The 23036-nt window shown below is 47.8% G+C and overlaps 2 protein-coding genes across 4 annotated transcripts; both read right to left on the reverse strand.

Moving 5' to 3' along the window:
* Positions 1-1887: 1887 nt before the first annotated feature.
* RPP25L (ribonuclease P/MRP subunit p25 like) lies at positions 1888-7705 on the reverse strand. 3 transcript variants are annotated; one of them, XM_075855038.1, is made up of 2 exons: positions 7632-7705; positions 1888-2901 (listed from the first exon to the last, which is right to left on the reverse strand). In XM_075855038.1, exon 2 carries the CDS (start codon positions 2882-2884, stop codon positions 2327-2329), a length of 558 nt encoding a protein of 185 aa, XP_075711153.1. In that variant the 5' UTR covers positions 2885-2901; positions 7632-7705; the 3' UTR covers positions 1888-2326. The 3 variants fall into 3 exon arrangements, with proteins under 3 accessions (XP_075711153.1, XP_075711159.1, XP_075711167.1); XM_075855044.1 differs by lacking the exon at positions 7632-7705 and adding an exon at positions 7583-7628; XM_075855052.1 differs by lacking the exon at positions 7632-7705 and adding an exon at positions 7437-7526.
* A 2159-nt stretch (positions 7706-9864) lies between these two features.
* DCTN3 (dynactin subunit 3) lies at positions 9865-18058 on the reverse strand. The gene is made up of 7 exons (XM_075842632.1): positions 17935-18058; positions 15511-15595; positions 13773-13859; positions 13499-13582; positions 12896-12954; positions 12160-12219; positions 9865-11296 (listed from the first exon to the last, which is right to left on the reverse strand). Exons 1-7 carry the CDS (start codon positions 18016-18018, stop codon positions 11207-11209), a joined length of 549 nt encoding a protein of 182 aa, XP_075698747.1. The 5' UTR covers positions 18019-18058; the 3' UTR covers positions 9865-11206.
* Positions 18059-23036: the final 4978 nt, after the last annotated feature.

Here is a 23036-nt window from a genome sequence, read left to right on the forward strand (position 1 = left end):
CAGGTCCTGCACTATATATGACAGTGTACCAGGTTTGCCTGGAGTGGTCCTTTAAGTAGACGCTATGGGCGGACCCTTCAGCCAGTCACACTGCGATCCCACTCAGCTACAGGACATTAAACCCGAAGGTAAAATACTGCCGACACAGTAACGAGACCGGCAGCAGCGATGATGGTGGTAAAACAAGTAATTATCTTGGAGATCAGTCGCTTTGCGTGGAGTCAGCGCTCGCAGAGTCTCCATCAGCTTTGATTTAAAGTGTAATGAAGAGGTGACCGGCAGTAATTGGCGCTCAGGAAAAATCTGACAATACCGGAAACGCAATTAATGGAAACTGTCCAAGATGTAATCCGAGGACTAATGAACCTGTTTAAACAGAATGCGATATCAAAGGGTAAAGACGCTTCAGATAACATGACACTAATCAACGTCTGCACGGAAAACTGGGCACGTGGCGACTCACCAAAACCCTCATCCACCTCAACACAACCCCGAGGATCCTGCGACTGACCCAAAACTCTCCGATGGTCCAACACAAGGCGGAATCTCTACATATAATGTACTGCAGGTGTTATACTTCAGTCACACCCAGAGCTGAATTCACAATTCTGCTTTCTGCCTCTTGGAATGCATCAGCCCTGAGCAGGGACACCTGCCACAGTTTAGTTGGGTTCTTATAATGTACTGCACTTTGGTGCTCTGCCTTGTGGGAGATGTAGTGTATTTCTACTATAGGTTGCCCGATGTAAAAACTACATATCCGACACTGGCGTGCAGAAAAACATACTCTGTATAGACAATGAGCTGCAGAGCAGCGCTCTAAATTCTGATTAATAGGATTTCTTTTTTTGTGTAACTTCTATAAATATAACCAAGGACGCAAAAATCTGTAGAAGTCCATTTATCAAATGCTGAAAGCTATATTCTGCTGAAGTTTCTGAAGGGAAGGAAAAAGGACCGGCCTAAGTTCAAAGAGTACACTCCGAAGAAAACAGGGACTGTACTGACAACACGGGGACTCTTTGAGGAAAACAGGCATAGTACTGGAAACATGAGGACTCTCATAGGAAAACAGGGACCGTACGGAGGATGCAGGGACGGACACAAAAATTAGGCACTGTACTGAACACTCTCAGAGGAAAACACGGATTATACTAAGTACAAGGGAGAAAACCGGGACCATAGTGATAACACTGTGACTCTCCAAGGAAACATGCACTGTACTGCGAACAGGAGGACTCTCATAGGAAAAGAGGGACAATACTAAGGATGCGGGGACTGTCAGAGGAAATTAAACTCTGTACTGAACACGAGGACTCCCAGAGGAAAACAGGGATTATATTAAGAACACGGGAGACTTTCCGAGCTAAACAGGGACAATAGTAAGAACATGGGGACCCTCTAAGGAAAAAGGAGCCATACTAAAAACACGGTGACTCTCTAAGGAAGAAAGGGACTGTACTGAGAACACAGGGACTCTGAGATAAATAGGGACGAGAACACTGGGAGTTTGAGGAAAAAACAAGACAAACCGTCACAAAACATTGTACAAAGTGTTCACCAAACACGACAACTTTTCTCTACCCACGGAAGGGGACACATCCCGAGTGCATTATACCTGGAGCAGACGCCAGCCTCTCACCATAGTAACATTAAAGGGACGCTCCATCCATTCTCTAATGCTTAATGATGTACAGGGGGTAACTGGCATGTGTGGACCCTACAGCGTGTTGTTAACGCCTCCTGGTCCTGGCAAAGATAGCGTTCACCCTGACTCATGGACTCTGCACACATTACACGTCTTCTAACGAAATTCTAAGGTCAGACCAGTTTTGTTTGAGAGAATTCAAGACATTTGAGTAGTGGCTGCAGAAGAGGACTAGGACATCATAATAAAATACATATTTATTAGAAGAGCCTCAGCTTCCGGCTCTCTGATAATTCCTCATTTTATCCATGAACCCTAAAAAATTACAAGAAAAAAAAAACAAAAACAGAACTTCAGCCATAAATAAACCTATATCATCTGTTGCGGAATTCTTCGGCTGTGGCTTTAGAAGATCCCATTAAACAAAATTAGGACTGTAGGGTAATCTTGACCTCTTAAGTTCTTAAAAATGACCCATTTACATCCCGTCAGGTCAGGAGACTTTGTATACATGAAGTACATATCCTGAGTAATGACCATATACAGGGGGCTCCTGCACAGACCCTCTGTAGACACATCTGCTGGTAGCGTAACCACCCACCCGAAGTCGGGGCTGGATGCAGATACAATCAACAACTTTTTCAACCAAAAGAGAAGTAATGTGGCAGGTCGGGCACTCTATGCCTTCTTAGGTGCTTCCCCTCGTCCACCGGGAGGTCTTGGCTGTTTTCTTCCAATTGTTGCTTCTCTACCCAAACCTGGTTTCCTCCTTTTGGGCCCCTTAGACTCCACTTTAAGTTCCTGGATCCACATGGAGTCATAGTTGCCTGGAGCTTGGTACCCAGACTCTGTGGTGTCTAAGGGGTCCTTACTGAGAAGAACAAAGATTGAGGGACTGTTTTTCTTCACAGTGAGTGGATCTAACCCCACCTCAGGGACTATTGGATCCCAGATTTCTTCAGTCTGTTTGTAGAAGATCTTGGTGATCTGGTGAAGATCCTTCATCCTTCGTTTCATGATCTCCACACAGGTGATGGTCTTGCTGAGTGCTTTCCCAGTACCGCTGAACATTATTTGCCGCACATTCTCACTTTCCATCTTGCCTATAGCAAAACCCATCAGGTTTCTGATCTTGCTGCCATCTTTAACCTTCATCTCAATAATATCTGGGGGAAGACTAGCAAATGGCATCTCCATGGGCTTCTCTTCCACCCTCACCTTCTTGTAGTTCTCCATAATCCGGTCTCGACGCTCTAAGTATAACAGATCAATTGGTTACTCAAAGAGGAGTCACAAAATTTAATGTCCTCACAATTCACAGACAAACAGATCCCAGCTTCCTAACCTGACGACATCCCAACTCAAGCATCCCACCCAATCCGATGTCCCAACTCAACAACATCCCAACTCTTCCATCACCCTCAACCCAATGGCGTCGCAACTCACCAAACCCAAAGACATCCCAACACACCTATCGTATCCAACGACATCCCAACTAAGGCATCACACACAGCCCGACGTCCCAACTGAAGCATCATACCGAACTCAACCACATCCCGGCTCGCCCATCACACCCAGCCCAAGGACATCCCGGCTCGCCCATCACACCCAGCCCAAGGACATCCCGGCTCGCCCATCACACCCAGCCCAAGGACATCCCGGCTCGCCCATCACACCCAGCCCAACGACATCCCGGCTCGCCCATCACACCCAGCCCAACGACATCCCGACTCGCCCATCACACCGACATCCCGACTCACCCATCACACCCAACCCAACGACATCCCGACTCACCCATCACACCCAACCCAACGACATCCCGACTCACCCATCACACCCAACCCAACGACATCCCGACTCACCCATCACACCCAACCCAACGAAATCCCGACTCACCCATCACACCCAACCCAACGACATCCCGACTCACCCATCACACCCAACCCAACGACATCCCGACTCACCCATCACACCCAACCCAACGACATCCCGACTCACCCATCACACCCAACCCAACGACATCCCGACTCACGCATCACACCCAACCCAACGACATCCCGACTCACCCATCACACCCAACCCAACGACATCCCGACTCACCCAACCCAACGACATCCCGACTCACCCATCACACCCAACCCAACGACATCCCGACTCACCCATCACACCCAACCCAACGACATCCCGACTCACCCATCACACCCAACCCAACGACATCCCGACTCACCCATCACACCCAACCCAACGACATCCCGACTCACCCATCACACCCAACCCAACGACATCCCGACTCACCCATCACACCCAACCCAACGACATCCCGACTCACCCATCACACCCAACGACATCCCGACTCACCCATCACACCCAACGACATCCCGACTCACACATCACACCCAACCCAACGACATCCCGACTCCCATCACACCCAGCCCAGCGACATCTCGACTCACCCAGCGACATCTCGACTCACCCAGCGACATCTCGACTCACCCAGCGACATCTCGACTCACCCAGCGACATCTCGACTCACCCAGCGACATCTCGACTCACCCAGCGACATCTCGACTCACCCAGCGACATCTCGACTCACCCAGCGACATCTCGACTCACCCAGCGACATCTCGACTCACCCAGCGACATCTCGACTCACCCAGCGACATCTCGACTCACCCAGCGACATCTCGACTCACCCAGCGACATCTCGACTCACCCATCACACCTCCACTCACCCAGCGACATCTCCACTCACCCATCACACCTCAACTCACCCAGCGACATCTCCACTCACCCAGCGACATCTCCACTCACCCATCACACCCAGCGACATCTCCACTCACCCATCACACCCAGCGACATCTCGACTCACCCATCACACCCAGCGACATCTCAACCCACCCAACATACCTAACCCACTGACATCCCAAATCACGCATTAGACCCAGCCGGACGTCTAAATTCAAGCATCACACTAACCCCAATGGCCCGACTTATTCCTCACACCCAACCCGACATCCCAACTCATTCATCACAACCAACCCAATGATATACCAATTAATCCATCAGACCCAACTCAATGACACCTTAACTCAAGAATTACACCCAACCCCACTACTTCCCAGCCTATCCAGCACACCCTAATTAACGACAACCCAACCAAGCCAATGACATCCCAACTAAAATACATCCCATCTCACATCCATCCCAACTATCTTATTAGACTACGTACAACCAAATACACAGACAGTTGTTCTGTGAGATTCACACTTGGCAGACTTGTGGCGCATCCCACACTGAAAATCTGCATCACACATACAGAACAATGCATACTTGCCAACAGTCCCGAATTTGCCGGGACTGTCCTGAATTTACAGACAGTCCCGGAAAATTACTGTCCCGGGACTTGTCACAGCAAATGCTACATTCAATTGTAACTGTGTCCTAAGGACAGAGATACAATTGAATACTATCCGCTTCGATAGGAAACTATACGCTTCCTACTCTGCAATTCACTCCTGGAGTGCCGCAATCCTCGGCCAAAACGTTGAGGATGCCCTGGCCGGGGATTCTGCTCATAGACTCAGCCCCTGACTTCACTGTCCATATAAGGGCAGTGACGTCGTCAGGACACGGCACCTCCTGCAGCGAGATCCCCGGCCAAAGCATTGTCGATGCTCTGCCTCGGATTCCGCTCATAGACGAGCCCCTGACTTCACTGTCCACATAAGGGCAGTGACATATATGGCCAGTGATGTCAGGAGCAGAGTGGGAGTCCCAGGCAGAGTGCTAATAGTGCTCTGTCCGGGACTCCTGCTCTGGAGTTGTCCCTGACATCACATTCCAGTCCAGGAGGATCCCCTGACATCACAGTCTATGGACAGTGATGTCAAGGGCTCCTTGGGCAGAGGAATCCCCGGCCAAAGCGTGGCACCTACAGGGGGTCTGTGTGGCTCTATATACAAGGGGGCTGTGTGGCACTATCTACAGAGGGCACTGTGCTATTATTTACAGAGGGCACTATCTAAAAAAGAGATGTGTTCCACTATGTACAGGAGAGCCATGTGGCACAATCTACAGGGGGCACTGTGGAATTAAAGAGGCTCTGTCACCAGATTTTGCAGCCCCTATCTCCTATTGCAGCAGATCGGCGCTGCAATGTAGAGAACAGTAACGTTTTTTTTTTCAAAAACGAGCATTTTTGGCCAAGTTATGGCCATTTTTATATTTATGCAAATGAGCCTTTCTAATGGACAACTGGGCGTGTTTAAAGTTATGTACAAGTGGGCGTGTATTGTGTGTGTACATCTGGGCGTTGTGAATAGAAGTGTATGATGCTGACGAATCAGCATCATCCGCTTCTCTTCGTTAACACCCAGCTTCTGGCAGTGCACAGACACACGGCGTGTTCTCGAGAGATCACGCTGTGACGTCACTCACTTCCTGCCCCAGGTCCTGCATCGTGTCGGACGAGCGAGGACACATCGGCACCAGGCGACAGAGGCTACATCGACTTACCTGCAAACGCCGATGCTGCTGCAGAATCAACTGTAGCCTCTGTCGCCTGGTGCCGATGCTCGTCCGACACGATGCAGGACCTGGGGAAGTGACGTCACAGCGTGATCTCTCGAGAACACGCTGTGTGTCTGTGCACTGCCAGAAGCTGGGTGTTCTGAAGAGAAGTGGATGATACTTCTATACACAACGCCCAGCTAGTAATAGTAGTAAACACGCTCCGATGTACACACACAATACACGCCCAGTTGTACTTAACTTTAAACACGCCCAGTTGTACTTTAGAAAGCCTCATTTGCATAATTATAAAAATGGTCATAACTTGGCCAAAAATGCTCGTTTTAAAAAAAACAAAACGTTACTGTAATCTACATTGCAGCGCCTATCTGCTGCAATACGAGATAGGGGTTTGAAAATCAGGTGACAGAGCCTCTTTAACTGCAGGAAGCAGTGCATGGCAATAGCTACAAGGAGCGGCGTGTGGCATTGTCTACAAGAAGCAGCGTGGGGCACCATCTACCGAGGCGGCGTGGGGCACCATCTACCGAGGCGGCGTGGGGCACCATCTACCGAGGCGGCGTGGGGCACCATCTACCGAGGCAGCGTGGAGCACTATCTACAAGAAGCGGCGTGGAGCACCATCTACCGAGGCAATGTGGACCTATCTACGCTGGTTTTTACACTAGTAATGGTCAGCACATATCGCCTAGCCCTTGTGATAAAGTGAGACATCACCTGCCTGTAAACAACCGGAAAACCAGAGCGGTACCGGCCACCAAAATAGTTGTCAGCCAAACCAGTGCAGACATTTTTGTTCGTTTATTTGTATACAGAAATTATGGAAAGCCACGCCCTCGTCAGATAAGCCACGCCTCATAAGCCACACCCACCAAAGATGCCACACCCTAAGTGTCCCTGGGAAAAAAATTCTATGACAATGCAAAGGAGCTGAGATTTTCCAAAACCCCGACACACCAAGGAAAGAAATCCCTGTGGATTTGAGGATTCGCTCAAACATCTTGGATCACACAGGTGCAGGACAGACTTTCAAAACAATGAAGGCACCATTCACTGACAGCAATTGGAGATTTGGAAAATTATGAACACAAAGTATATTATAAAGCTGCTGGACTTTTCATTAAACTGATAAAAGTTTTGTTGACAGAAAGCTGGACACTGGCCCTTTAAGCTGCATGTCCCACCAAGGACTTTCCCATTCACTATACTTGAGGGTATGGGAGTGACGTCAGATTACTAGTGGACGATCCACACTCACTTATTATTACTATAGTGCGAAAACTGGAGCCCCTCCGCCAGGAATATCCCCCGTCTTGCAGCCACCACGTGAGGGATATTTCATGTACATCCACCGATTCTGTGGGACTACAACACCCAGGATTCACACATCAGACAAACACTTACAACTGCCGGTAAAGCTTCTGCTACTGCGCACTATAGCTCGGTCACTCACCTCTGATCCCCAGCTGCCGTTACACACGCGCCTGCTCCTCACTGCGCGACCATATTGCTATGACGAAATCGAGTAGGCGTGGTTAAGCAACCGTCAACACTACAAGACTAATCTTCACTGCACTTCCTGGGTATGCGTTCCAGCGTGACACGCACAATTAATTAATTGCAGAACTGTAGACTCCCGCCATCTGCCGGACTTCAGAGGAACTACAGCTGCGAATACCGGTCATTGTATTACTTCATCCTGCGCTACAGAATCCAGTATTAACCCGTTCACTGCTGTACATCGCCAGCATCCTCTTATTAACCCCTCCCCTGCTGTACATCACCATCATCCTCTTATTAACCCCTCCCCTGCTGTACATCACCCGCATCCTCTTATTAACCCCTCCCCTGCTGTACTTCACCCGCATCCTCTTATTAACCCCTCCACTGCTGTACTTCACCCGCATCCTCTTATTAACCCCTCCACTGCTGTACTTCACCCGCATCCTCTTATTAACCCCTCCACTGCTATACTTCACCCGCATCCTCTTATTAACCCCTCCACTGCTGTACTTCACCCGCATCCTCTTATTAACCCCTCCACTGCTGTACTTCACCCGCATCCTCTTATTAACCCCTCCACTGCTGTACTTCACCCGCATCCTCTTATTAACCCCTCCACTGCTGTACTTCACCCGCATCCTCTTATTAACCCCTCCACTGCTATACTTCACCCGCATCCTCTTATTAACCCCTCCACTGCTATACTTCACCCGCATCCTCTTATTAACCCCTCCACTGCTATACTTCACCCGCATCCTCTTATTAACCCCTCCACTGCTATACTTCACCCGCATCCTCTTATTAACCCCTCCACTGCTATACTTCACCCGCATCCTCTTATTAACCCCTCCACTGCTATACTTCACCCGCATCCTCTTATTAACCCCTCCACTGCTATACTTCACCCGCATCCTCTTATTAACCCCTCCACTGCTATACTTCACCCGCATCCTCTTATTAACCCCTCCACTGCTGTACTTCACCCGCATCCTCTTATTAACCCCTCCACTGCTGTACTTCACCCGCATCCTCTTATTAACCCCTCCACTGCTATACTTCACCCGCATCCTCTTATTAACCCCTCCACTGCTATACTTCACCCGCATCCTCTTATTAACCCCTCCACTGCTATACTTCACCCGCATCCTCTTATTAACCCCTCCACTGCTGTACTTCACCCGCATTCTCTTATTAACCCCTCCACTGCTATACTTCACCCGCATCCTCTTATTAACCCCTCCACTGCTATACTTCACCCGCATCCTCTTATTAACCCCTCCACTGCTATACTTCACCCGCATCCTCTTATTAACCCCTCCACTGCTATACTTCACCCGCATCCTCTTATTAACCCCTCCCCTGCTATACTTCACCCACATCCTCTTATTAACCCCTCCCCTGCTGTACATCCCCTTATTAACCCCTCCCCTGCTGTACATCCCCTTATTAACCCCTCCCCTGCTGTACATCCCCTTATTAACCCCTCAACTGCTGTACTTCACCCACATCCTCTTAACCCCTCCACTGCTGTACATCCCCTTAACCTCTCCCCTGCTGTACATTACCAGCATCCTCTTATTAACCCCTCCACTGCTGTACATCACCAGCATCCTATTAACCCCTCTCATGCTGTATATTATCCGGCATCCTGTTACCATTTTCTATCATGAATATAATCTGGGCCCATTGATTAACCCCTTCTGGACATGAAGGCTCCTTGTTCTAATAACGGTAATGTAATAACGATGACAGCCTCCTCTATGTACCGGGTTATTGTCATGTCACCTAAACATCATCATGAGTCACTCCAGAGAAGTCCTGTGACAACTCCATCCATTGCAGGGCTTTATGGGATTACCAGTAAGTGATGGAGGGGTTAATAACTGCCGACGCTATTTACAGAGAACAGGAATTCTTTGCCAGGGAGATCCGGGGACCACAAATTGCTTTGCATTCAGATTACAAAATATCCCTGACAATAACCCGGTACATAGAGGAGGAGGCGCCGTTATTACATCACCATCGTTATAACAAGAAGCCTTCATGTGTGGTGCAGCCTGCGGCGTGCTATTGTCCACTGTTATCAGCCACTGGTAGCTGGTTTTCTGTAAGTGACCGTGTATTGTACATACAGAACACACAATTATAGGTCAAGCCGCACAAATCACAGAAAACGCCACACACCCGGATTTAACCCTTTAATTGGAATTTTGAAAGATGAAGTCATCCGTGGAAACGGAAAAATAAGATAAATAGTGACGTCTCATCCGCATGTAACCGCCATTAGGAGACGTGTAATGTAAGTGTGGGGGAGGGGAACAATAATGAACATAGAAGAAGTCCGGCGACTCTTGGTGATGGACGTTTTACCGGCAATGACGCCAACGCTAATGGCAGCGCCCAGGTAATTATCACTTCTTACTGCCGAGATCTACATCAATATTTAATGTGTCTACAACTTGTAAAATGCTCATGTTTTATTAGGATAGAGAGATCCTGACGCTCGAGAAAGACGGAGCAGCAGTAGTCACAGCCAGAGCTGCAGCAAGACAGTAGGCTGGTCATTACACAGGTTAACTCTTCATATAATGTTGTCACTTTGTAAATCCTTTGCTTTAAATCTTGTACTGATCCTGAATTACATCATGTCTTATACTCCAGTCACCTCCAGAGCTGCATTCAGACCTCCCCCTGCAGTGTTGTGTCGGTACAGAGCCATTCTCTGTAGTGCAATGTGGGCGACATGTTGAATAGAGGGCAGTTCAGACTATCCCCCTTTTTTCTATGGGCTCTTAGAGTGCCAGCAGGTGGCGCCTTTCACCCCTCAATGTAGTATTAATACCGGGCACAGCACAACATCTACCACAAAGCAACACAACACTACAGCGCATTAGAGAATCACCACGATCTCTGCAGTCATGGGCTCGCAAATAAGCAGTAGCATTGAAGTTGCAGGTTTAGATGTGACTGGAGTGTAAGACATGAGGTAGCAGTAGAATTTAGAATGCAGCTCTGGCTGTGACTGGAGTAGAACATACGATGTAACTCTGGATTAAAAAAGATCAGTAAAGCAAAAGATTTACATGGTAACTATTTCACCTGTTCCATGCGGGCCGCGGGTTGAACTCTGCTATGGTCCGGTCACAGACAGCACAAAGATCGCACAGGAATAAATAACACGCTGCTTCCTAGAAGTGCAAATTAGAATAAAGTGAGCGCAGCGCTCAGGAGAACGTCACATAAACAATGTTCTATTATAACCAAGTTATTATACACGGGGTGACTATAACGTCCTGTTCCTGTGACGGCGCCCGCCTCCCGTCGGGCAGTAATAAGCGCGGTTCTCGTGAACACCGAGACTGCTGATCATGAGCCTCACACCGGTACTCAAATAGGACGATGAAATGCAGTCTTGTCACAGATCAGCGGCGCCACTCTCACTAGCAGAACAGGATAATAATAGAAAGAAGCGGCTGCGGTTTACATGCAGCGTACACGATGGCGGCTCTGCAAGGGTCACTGATGTCACTCAGGACGCGGCTTCACCTGTTTCGCATCTTCCAACTGAGAAAGAACCTCGTCCCACATCACAAACTGCTTAGAAAGGAGAAGGGTCTGACAGACATGTTAAGGAGTCAAATGTCAGTGGTGTTACATAGGACTGCAGGTGACATCTATTACACTATCTGTACTCAGAGAGTTATCACTGTGTTATCTGTGGTGTTACATAGGACTGCAGGTAACACTACTACATTATCTGTACTCCGAGAGTTATCACTGTGTGTTATCTGATGTTACATAGGACTGCAGGGAACATCTACTACATTATCTGTACTCAGAGAGTTATCACGGTGTTATCTGTGGTGTTACATAGGACTGCAGGTAACATCTACTACATTATCTGTACTGAGAGAGTTATCACTGTGTGTTATCTGTGGTGTTACATAGGACTGCAGGTAACATCTACTACATTATCTGTACTGAGAGAGTTATCACTGTGTTATCTGTGGTGTTACATAGGACTGCAGGTAACATCTACTACATTATCTGTACTGAGAGAGTTATCACTGTGTGTTATCTGTGGTGTTACATAGGACTGCAGGTAACATCTACTACATTATCTGTACTGAGAGAGTTATCACTGTGTCTTATCTGTGGTGTTACATAGGACTGCAGGTAACATCTACTACATTATCTGTACTGAGAGAGTTATCACTGTGTTATCTGTGGTGTTACATAGGACTGCAGGTAACATCTACTACATTATCTGTACTCAGAGAGTTATCACTGTGTGTTATCTGTGGTGTTACATAGGACTGCAGGTAACACTACTACATTATCTGTACTGAGAGAGTTATCAGTGTGTTATCTGTGGTGTTACATAGGACTGCAGGTAACATCTACTACATTATCTGTACTGAGAGAGTTATCACTGTGTGTTATCTGTGGTGTTACATAGGACTGCATTGGAAGGATACCATTTTGTTGTAGTCTTCCAGGAGCTTCTTGGTCTCGGCCGTCACCTCCTCACACTGGTCCTGTGGAGATGTACACGGTGAGGACATTGCACGGCGGGCGCAGCTGTTATAGACACATTCTCTGTTAATAGCGCCCGCTGTTCCAGGTTAATAATAGCGCTCGCTATAAATATGGCACAAGCTGGAACATAAATGGGGGGCGTGGCCTGTGTAGGGAGACGATACACGTGACACGATATTATATATCAGAGTTGTCGGTATGCGGGGTGTGGAGGGCTGATGAGCTCCTGGGGTCAGGGATGATGGGAGTGATAATCTGTGTCAGCGCTGTGGGTTATTTTGCTGAGTAATTGGACACATTAGAAGCCACAGCCTGGGAGAGACACAGATCGCAGCCTCCATTATTATCCTTCCCATCTCCACCTCTGACTGATTCACTTATTGAGATATTTTTTAAGTCAGCGGAAAAATAAAGTCATCAACGTATCCCATAATCAGGATTATCCCATAAACGGCTGCCGTCAGCATCACCGATATAAAGCGTAACGTGTGAGCTGCGCCGCCATAGCTGCACCGAGATGAGTAACCCTTACACTGCCAGGAGTGCAGACATGGCAGCTGACAATCTCAACCGTTTCCCATAGACACAATATATGCTACATCTCCTAGGATGCAATGCAACACAGCCGAGATAAATCCCAATGAGTGTTCGCAATCCCAAACGTCCTTCACCAACCTGTTGTTTTATGTGGATCTGGGAGAGCGCCTGTAACTTGGAGGCCTGCGCCGGCACCGCTGTCAACACAGAGAATCGCGTTAAAAAAACGTTCTTTGACCCTTTTATATCCCCAACAACCCCCCAGAAACCAGACGTTATGGGAGGTTTCCGGCTTTATAAAACTCAATCACTGTATAATGAAAACAGAAATTATTCACAATTTCAAGATCTCTGCTTGCGGTCTCTGAAATGAAACCACTTCAACCCCATCCTGAAGTTAAAAACCTGCCTTGACCTAGGCCTGTTCACACAGCTGAGGGTTTGCTTCAATTGTATCCAGCCTAGACCATCCTCTGTGAGCTGAACAGCCCGGTACATTGTCTCCGTGTGGGTCATCAGGATCGGAGGGAGATTTGAGCTGCTGCCGTGTTTAGCTCCCAGAGGACAGTCTAGACTGGATACAATTGTAACGACACCTCAGTATCAGTTCTGCACAGGTTTTCAGCATCTGGATTTAAACAAGGTTTCTATTCTCTAACAGCAAGCAGTGATCTTGATGGGGAATTGAAACAGTCTATAAGAAAGACTTGGAGCTGCGGGTGCACTGGACATGATCTTTACCTTTGATGTGTTCGCTGTCCAGGAACGGTCGCAGGGAATGAAGCTGCTCCAGCAGTGCGGCCTGAGACAATATATACTCCTCCTCTGCAGGAGAAAAGGTCATTAACACGGCAAGAGGGGCGGCGGGGTACAAATTATTCCCCTCCCGTACTGCAGGTGAGCCCCCCGTCCGCAGAAAGACACCATACATCCATGTAACATGCATCCTCACATGACCCAGAGCTCAACTTCAGCCACATCTATGGAAACAGTCAGGGAAAGCGTCAGCAATTACCAGCCAAAATGAACTCCAGCTTCATGGCATCAGGGACGGCCATTCTGTCAATGTACTGCGGGTCCAGATACTTCATCAGATCATCGACTGAAAGACAAACCCTGGTTAATACGCGCAGCCCGGCCCAGACAGACTGGCAAACGCAGAAATACAGCAGCATAGACACCCCCTCCCCCACCTCATATATCCCGACCCCGCTCATACACTGAACATTACACGCTAATATTAGATTTCACTCACAGCTCAGCCCGTGGAAAGGGCACTCCGGCTCATACACACAACAGCGTCTATTACAGAGCCCACCGTACAAGAACCTCATGAACTTAAAGGGACAGTACCTGTAAAGCTGGACGTCCCGTCATAGAACTCGTACAAAGCAAGAAATGCTACAAAGACAAGTTACGATGAACAACAAGTTGTTGTCAGGATCTCTGCTTGTTGTCAGGTAATCTAACTATTCATTGGCGGAGCACCCATCCTGACCTAATATTTCTCCCAGCTGAGGGTTTGTTACAATGTATCCAATCATTTTTGAAACACGGCAGCACAAATCTCTCGCCTGTCCAGGTAGTTTGTTACAATGTATCAGTGAATGTGAAATGTATCAGTCTTGTAGTCCACGCTGTTCAGCTCACAGAGGATTGTCTAGACTGGATGCAATTGCAGCAACCCATCAGCTGTGAGACGTATTAGGTCATGGCGGGAATTCAGCCTCTGGATGTGAACAGGAAAGTTCCTATCCGCTGACAACAAGCAGAGATCTTGAAAAAATGCCATGGAATTGTAGCACAGTATATTTATATGTCAAAACTTTTCATTACACTGTATTTACATAAAATTGGAAAATTCCTTTAAAGGGAATGTGTCGCGAATTAAACTTTTTTTTTTTTAAGTTACTTATTTCTATTATATTTTTTACGTTTTTGCAGTATTTTTTTTTTCTTCCATATGGTGGAAAGTATTAAAAATTAAATAACAACATGACCTGTTTTCCTATGTTGGCCACAAGGGGGAGCACTTCCCAGAATTACAGCAAGGTGAATAAGGCAAAGCAATCTGACTCACAGCTGCTGTAAATATGGGAGAGAACCTCACCACCCCCCCCCCCCCCTCCTCCTACAAGCCAGGAAAAGGTGTCTTCAAATTGCTAAGCGGTGTCCGGCTGCCATTTTGGGTGTGATTCAATACTGCTGACAGTCTCCTCCAGCGTCCCCATACAATCCTGCTGACAGTCTCCTCCAGCGTCCCCATACAATCCTGCTGACAGTCTCCTCCAGCATCCCCATACAATCCTGCTGACAGTCTCCTCCAGCGTCCCCATACAATCCTGCTGACAGTCTCCTCCAGCGTCCCCATACAATCCTGCTGACAGTCTCCTCCAGCGTCCCCATACAATCCTGCTGACAGTCTCCTCCAGCGTCCCCATACAATCCTGCTGACAGTCTCCTCCAGCGTCCCCATACAATCCTGCTGACAGTCTCCTCCAGCGTCCCCATGCAATCCTGCTGACAGTCTCCTCCAGGCAATCCTGCTGACAGTCTCCTCCACAGTAGAGGAGACTGTCACACCACTCTGTGATAGGAATAACCATCTGCTGCTGACAGTCTCCTCCCCGACCTCCTGCTGACGGATACCTCACCTCCTCACTGGATCACAGTCCGCACACCGTCCACACTGACAATACATCTAGCGAAGGGGGGAGGGTGCCGGACTCTAGTGTATTATATACGACACCTACCCTTCTTGTACAGGGTCTTCACTCGTTCCCTCTTACTGGCGATGTTCCCCAGACCGACCTGAACTTTTATTAATCCATCTGTGACCTGCAACACAAACACTGGTCTGAGAGCGAAGGACAAGGAGGCGCTGCACACCTCACGCTGCATCCAACCTCACAAGGTAGTTATAAGCCCAGCGCAGCCTGGAAAAGAGAGCGACAGAGAGGCCAGAAAGGGGGGGGCGACAGAGGGGCCGGGAGCGAGGGGGCGACAGAGGGGCCGGGAGCGAGGGGGCGACAGAGGGGCCGGGAGCGAGGGGGCGACAGAGGGGCCGGGAGCGAGGGGCCGGGAGCGAGGGGCGACAGAGGGGAGGATCGACAGAGGGGTAAACCGGGCCGTAAAAAAATGGTGGAGGGGGCGACAGAGGGGAGGAGTGGAATCCCTAATCCCCGGCCACAGTCTATATATGGACAGTCACATCAGAGACCTCTCATGGCACGCTACCCTACTCCTGAAACGGAATCCCCGGCACTGTGGCCGGTGTTTCCACTCCAGGAGAAGCCCCCGACTTCACTGTCCATATATGGACGCAGTGACGTCAGGAACTTCTGAAGCTGTATCCCCCGCGCTGTGGCCAATGTTTTCGCACTAGCTACGGGGGGGGGGGGCGCCTCTGTGGCACTACCTACGGGGGGGGGGGGGGGGGGCGCGGCTGTGTGGCATGCCCTACAGGGGGGGCTGTGCGGCATCCCCTACAGGGGGGGGGGGCTGTGCGGCATCCCCTACAGGGGGGCTGTGTACAAATGAAATTCATCAGTTTTTAGAAAAACAGGGGAAAAAAAAATGGATGCAAAACGTCAGAGAAAAACAGACCAAAACAGCCGTTTTTATCAGCCGACACTCTGACCCTGTCGTGTGAATACAGCCTGAGAGCCTCATGCACACTTCCATCACCGTTTTCACGGATCCGTGTGGTTTCTGTTAAAAAAACGGAAGGTAAACTTCATTTGAACTTGTCACATGTCCCAGGAAACACCCATAGGAAGGTCACATTAAGTTTTTTGTGCTATTTTAGTGAACTTTGGCATGCCCTGCCGTTGCTAGGGCAACGGATCCGTCAAATCCGTCCATTTTTTTTTACGGACCCATTGACTTCTATGGGCCCCACGGTCACGGAGTCACTGACAAAAGCGGGACATGCTCTACTTTTGACGGAACGGAACAACGGAAGTGTGCATGGGCCCATTGAAATAAATGGGTCAGGGTGCTACCAGTGACAAAAACGGATAGCACCCTGAAGGAAAAAAACTGAAGTGGGCATGAGGCCAGTTCACATCAGCGTTCGCTTGCCGTTCGGGGGTTCAGTCGGAGGTTTCCATCGGGTGAACCCCGCAACGGAAAGTGAAACCACAGCTAATGTTTCAGGCACCATTGATATCAATGGTGACGGAAACATCGCTAAGGGCCTGTTCACATCACCGTTCATTTCCGTTCCGGGGTTCCGTCTGAGGTTTCCGTCGGTGAACCCCGCAACGGAAAGTGAAAGTGACAGCACAGCTTCCGTTTCAGTCACCATTGATCTCAATGGTGACGGAAACATCGCTATGGTTTCCGTTCCTCCTACGGAATCAATAGCGGAGTCGACTGCGCTATTGATTCAGTCGGAAAACCGGAAACCTGCCGGAATGGTGAGGAATGGAAACCATTAGCGATGTTTCCGTCACCTTTGCTATCAATGGTGACTGAAACGGAAGTTGTGGCTTCAGTTTCAGAAACCCGGAACGGAAAGCCAACGCTGATGTGAACAGGCCCTAATGGTTTCCATTCGTCACCAATCCGGCAGGTTTCAGTTTTTCAGACGGAATCAATAGCGCAGTCGACTCCGCTATTGACTCCGTCGGAAAACCGGAAACCTGCCGGAATGGTGACAAACAGAAGCTGTGGTTTCACTTTCCGTTGCGAAGTTCACCAGACGGAAACCTCAGACGGAACCCCGGAACGGAAAGTGAACGGTGATGTGAACAGGCCCTTAGCGATGTTTCCGTCACCATTGATATCAATGGTGATGCAAACGGAAGATGTGGTTTCCGTTTGACTTTCCGTTGCGGGGTTCACCAGACGGAAACCTCCGATGGATCCCCGGAACGGAAAGCGAACGCTTTTGTGAACAGGCCCTTAGCCCCTCACTCTCTGGTTACGTTTATGCTGTAAATTATGGCAGGAGGCGATGATGTCACAGAGTGACGTGTGGGCGATGAGCCACTGTCGTGGGGCTACAATCATGGCGATATCAACGCGACAACCCATCATTACAGCTAATTCCCGCATCACCACTAGAGGTGCAGCACTGTCACATATTATACACCAGCGGGAGGAGACCACCACATCAGCCTCAGCGCCCCCGGTGTACTACAAGGCTCAGCAGGCTATGTTCGGTCGTGTACCTTCCTGCTCTGAGACCCGCTCTCCCCGTATAGACGCTGCTCCAGCTCCTGTACCCGGCTCTGCAACTCCCGTAGCTCCGCCATCGCCCTCGCACCACCACTTCCGGGATACACAGGAAGTACGTCATCACTCCGCGACACTGTCACAGTTAGCGGGTATGCCAGATACCAACATGGCGCGCATCGTTACTACTGTATCTCAATAATATGACGCTGCATGCTCACCTCACCCGAATCATTACTGTACCCTAATAATATGACCCTCCATCATAACTGTACCCTAATTATATGACCCTGCATTATTACTGTACCCTAATTATATGACCCTGCATTATTACTGTACCCTAATAATATGACCCTGCATCATAACTGTACCCCGATAATATGACCCTGCATCATTACTGTACCCTAATAATATGACCCTGCATCATTACTGTACCCTAATAATATGACCCTCCATCATAACTGTACCCCAATAATATGACCCTGCATCATTACTGTACCCTAATAATATGACCCTGCATAACTGTACCCCGATAATATGACCCTGCATCATTACTGTACCCTAATTATATGACCCTGCATTATTACTGTACCCTAATAATATGACCCTGCATTATTACTGTACCCCGATAATATGACCCTGCATTATTACTGTACCCCGATAATATGACCCTGCATCATTACTGTACCCCGATGATATGACCCTGAATCATTACTGTACCCCGATAATATGACCCTGCATAATTACTGTACCCCGATAATACGACCCTGCATTATTAATGTACCCTAATAATATGACCCTGCATCATTAATGTACCCCAATATGACCCTGCGTCATTACTGTACCCTAATAATATGACCCTCCATCATAACTGTACCCCAATAATATGACCCTGCGTCATTACTGTACCCTAATAATATGACCCTCCATCATAACTGTACCCCAATAATATGACCCTGCATCATTACTGTACCCTAATAATATGACCCTGCATAACTGTACCCCGATAATATGACCCTGCATCATTACTGTACCCTAATTATATGACCCTGCATTATTACTGTATCCCGATAATATGACCCTGCATTATTACTGTATCCCGATAATATGACCCTGCATTATTACTGTACCCCGATAATATGACCCTGCATCATTACTGTACCCCGATGATATGACCCTGAATCATTACTGTACCCCGATAATATGACCCTGCATTATTACTGTACCCCGATAATATGACCCTGCATCATTACTGTACCCCGATGATATGACCCTGAATCATTACTGTACCCCGATAATATGACCCTGCATAATTACTGTACCCCGATAATACGACCCTGCATTATTAATGTACCCTAATAATATGACCCTGCGTCATTACTGTACCCTAATAATCTGACCCTATATTATTACTGTACCCCAATATGACCCTGCATCATTACTGTACCCCAATAATATGACCCTTCATTATTATTGTACCCCAATAATATGACCCTGCATCATTACTGTACCCCAATAATATGACCCTGCATCATTACTGTACCCCGATATCATGTCTGCATCATTACTGTACCCCAATCTGCTGAATCTTATAGTACTCGCCTCAGCTGCTGCAGAACCTCATAAAATATTTTAACTGTTGCATAACCTCATAATACACATCTCAGCTGCTGCAGAACCTCATAATACACATCTCAGCTACTGCATAACCTCATAATACACACCTCATCTGCTGCATAACCTCATAATACATACCAGCTGCTGCTGAACCTCATAATACACACCTCATCTGCTGCAGAGCCTCATAATACACATCTCAGCAGCTGCATAACCTCATAATACACACCTCATCTGCTGCAGAACCTCATAATACACCTCATCTGCTGCAGAACCTTATAATACACACCCCATCTGCTGCAGAACCTTATAATACACATCTCAGCTGCTGCATAACCTCATAATACACACCTCATCTGCTGCAGAGCCTCATAATACACATCTCAGCTGCTGCAGAACCTTATAATACACACCTCATCTGCTGCAGAACCTCATAATACACACCCCATCTGCTGCAGAACCTTATAATACACATCTCAGCTGCTGCATAACCTCATAATACACACCTCATCTGCTGCAGAGCCTCATAATACACATCTCAGCTGCTGCAGAACCTTATAATACACACCTCATCTGCTGCAGAACCTTATAATACACACCTCAGCTGCTGCAGAGCCTCATAATACACACCCCATCTGCTGCAGAACCTTATAATACATATCTCATCTGCTGCAGAGCCTCATAATACACATCTCAGCTGCTGCAGAGCCTCATAATACATACATTAGGTGTATATACCTAATACACATCTCAGCTGCTGTAGAACCTCATAATACACACTTTAGCAACTGCAGAACAATATAATAAACACCCCAGCTACTACAGAACCTCATAATACAAACCTCAGCTGCTGCACAACCTTATAATACACATTTCAGCTGCTGCAGAATTTCATAATACTGGAAACATGATTACAGTACGGGACAGTAGTTCCACGGAGAGGCTGGGACTCTTAGGCTGGGTTCACACGAGCACATTAACGTCCGTAATGGACGGACTTATTTCGGCCGGAAGTCCCGGACCGAACACAGTGCAGGGAGCCGGGCTCCTAGCATCATACTCATGTACGATGCTAGGTGTCCCTGCCTCTCCGTGGAACTACTGTCCCGTACTGAAAACATGATTACAGTACGGGACAGTTGTCCGGCAGCGAGGCAGGGACTCCTAGCATCGTACATAACTATTATGCTAGGAGCCCGGCTCCCTGCACTGAGTTCGGTCCGGGACTTGCAGCCGAAATACGTTCCGTCCTTTACAGACCGAACATGCTTGTGTAAATCCAGCCTAAAGCTCCATTCCTCTACCCCTGCCCCCTGTTTTCTTAACTGTTCAGTCACTCAGAATTCACTCATAGAAGCTTCAATGAGAGATCAGGTCACAGCTGCCCATAGAAGTCTATGGAGAGTGGCGGGGGAACAAGCAGAGCAGGAGACATGCTAAGGCTGGGTTCACAAGTCACTGTAAAAATGCGTTTTCGGACACAAACCCGAACATCACGACAAAACCTTGCCGTTTTTAAGCGAAACTCAACAAAACGTGCATTTTGACCGCGATGTGGAACCCAGCCCATCAGTCTCCTATACACAGAATAGAGAAAAGTTCCATTATACACCAGTAATGAGCAGTGTAGTTGAGAATCCAGCACTGTGGTGACATATAACACGTACTAGAAGCTGCAGCATGTCTGTGACTCACTCTCACTACTCTGTAGTGCCCTCCTCTTCCTGCTTCCCCTCCCCTGACCCTAGACTTGTATTGGCAGCTGCAACCAGATCTCTCAGGGGAGCTTAGTATCTGTATCATCCCTCCTCACTGAATATGGGCTCTGTGAGTGAATTCACATAGAGTAAACAGTTAAGAAAACAGTGGGGGGAGCAAAGGAGTCTGATAAGTGGAGAAAATTTTATTTTGCTCTAATAAGATATATTACAAAGTTAAAAAGTTATTTATAACCAGAGGTACGCTTTAATTTTTTTTTTATCTCGCTGCAGTTTGCAGGGCATTCCTAGGATCTAAAGGGGTTTGGGGCACACAAAAGGCCTTTAGATGCCTGCCCAAGTAGTAATTCACATATAATACCCAATATAAAGCCCAAGTAATACCACCATATAGTGCTGAGATAATGCTGCCATACAGAGGTGGGCCCAGAAAGTAAGCTCCAGAACATCCTATAACAGTGTGTTCCAGCCACAAATGCCCTCTTAAAGTGTTTGTTATATTGGACATCATGAATGTCTAATAGATGGGAGTCCTCAATCTATCGGGATAAGGGGGGTACCATGACAGATACCTTATGTGGATAACTCTTTTGTTTAAATGAGCGCCATGTAATACCACTGTGTGGCTGCCGAATGTGAAGAAGGGGTTAATATTGATATACATTATACATGGTGGTTATGGGTTAATATCTAATATCCCTGGAGGCCTATGGTGCTTTAGTGGTTAACACTTTTATTGTAATTATGTTATTATATATTGTTTAGGATGGTGCGGGGGTCTCAGACAGGAGAACGCACATATAATATAAGGCTTTGTTTTTTTGTTGTTGTTTTTTTTAAGAAAAAGCTCAAAATCCTGATTTATATCTCACCTCCATAGCGTAACATGATAACATTTTGTCTTCCTGCACCTGCCACCAGGGGGAGCTCACTGCATAGGGATTGTTAGGGTCAGTTCACACTGCATATTTTCCAAAACTGATTTATGCTGCGGAAAATTCACAGCATAATACAGTAGCAGCAAAGTGGATGAGATCGAACAAATCTCATCCACTCGCTGAGCGGAAAAACGATCAGAAATTGGTCAGCGGTGCGTTTTTTTAATCCGCAGCATGTCAATTGTATTTGTTTAAACGCTGCTTATTTGTTAAATAGCAGATGTTCGTTTTTGCGGCGGAATTGCAGTGACCACCAACCACCAACTTATCCAGAAGCCTGTGTTTCCTCGTCTAGGCCGGCCTCCTGGTATGACATTTCATACCATGTAACCGCTGCAGCCAATCACAGGCTGCAGCGGTCACATGGGATGAAATGTCTCCTCAGCAGGCCAGGCTGCAGGACAACGGAGGGACGCGTCGCCATGGCTACGTAAGTATGAAGCTTTTTTTTTTTTCAGGTGCAGTTGTCCGCATCGGACATTCCCTGCGGCACACAGGTCGGACACACTGTTTGCTTTAACGCAGCGTGTCCGCCCTGTGTCAAAATAGCCTTACAGTTCTCATTGTCAATAATAACTTCATATGCCCCTAGTGGTATCAGAAACAATTACAGCCCTTAACCTGATTTTTTTTTGTCCTGAACTGCTCAAAGGGGGGATTTCCAGGCACTAGTATCCCACCCCCCCCAGTTGCACCCCTCACAGTATTGAGGGGCGCAGCTGGCTTTTTATTAAGGGACAGTACCGCAGGCGCAGTATTGCAGAGCAGTATGTTTAGAGCTGGAGGGCAGTAAACACTGTATTGGGGTAGGTACAGTAAACAGTA

This window comes from Rhinoderma darwinii, chromosome 1, assembly GCF_050947455.1.
Source record: "Rhinoderma darwinii isolate aRhiDar2 chromosome 1, aRhiDar2.hap1, whole genome shotgun sequence".
Classification (NCBI taxonomy): Eukaryota; Metazoa; Chordata; class Amphibia; order Anura; family Rhinodermatidae; genus Rhinoderma; species Rhinoderma darwinii.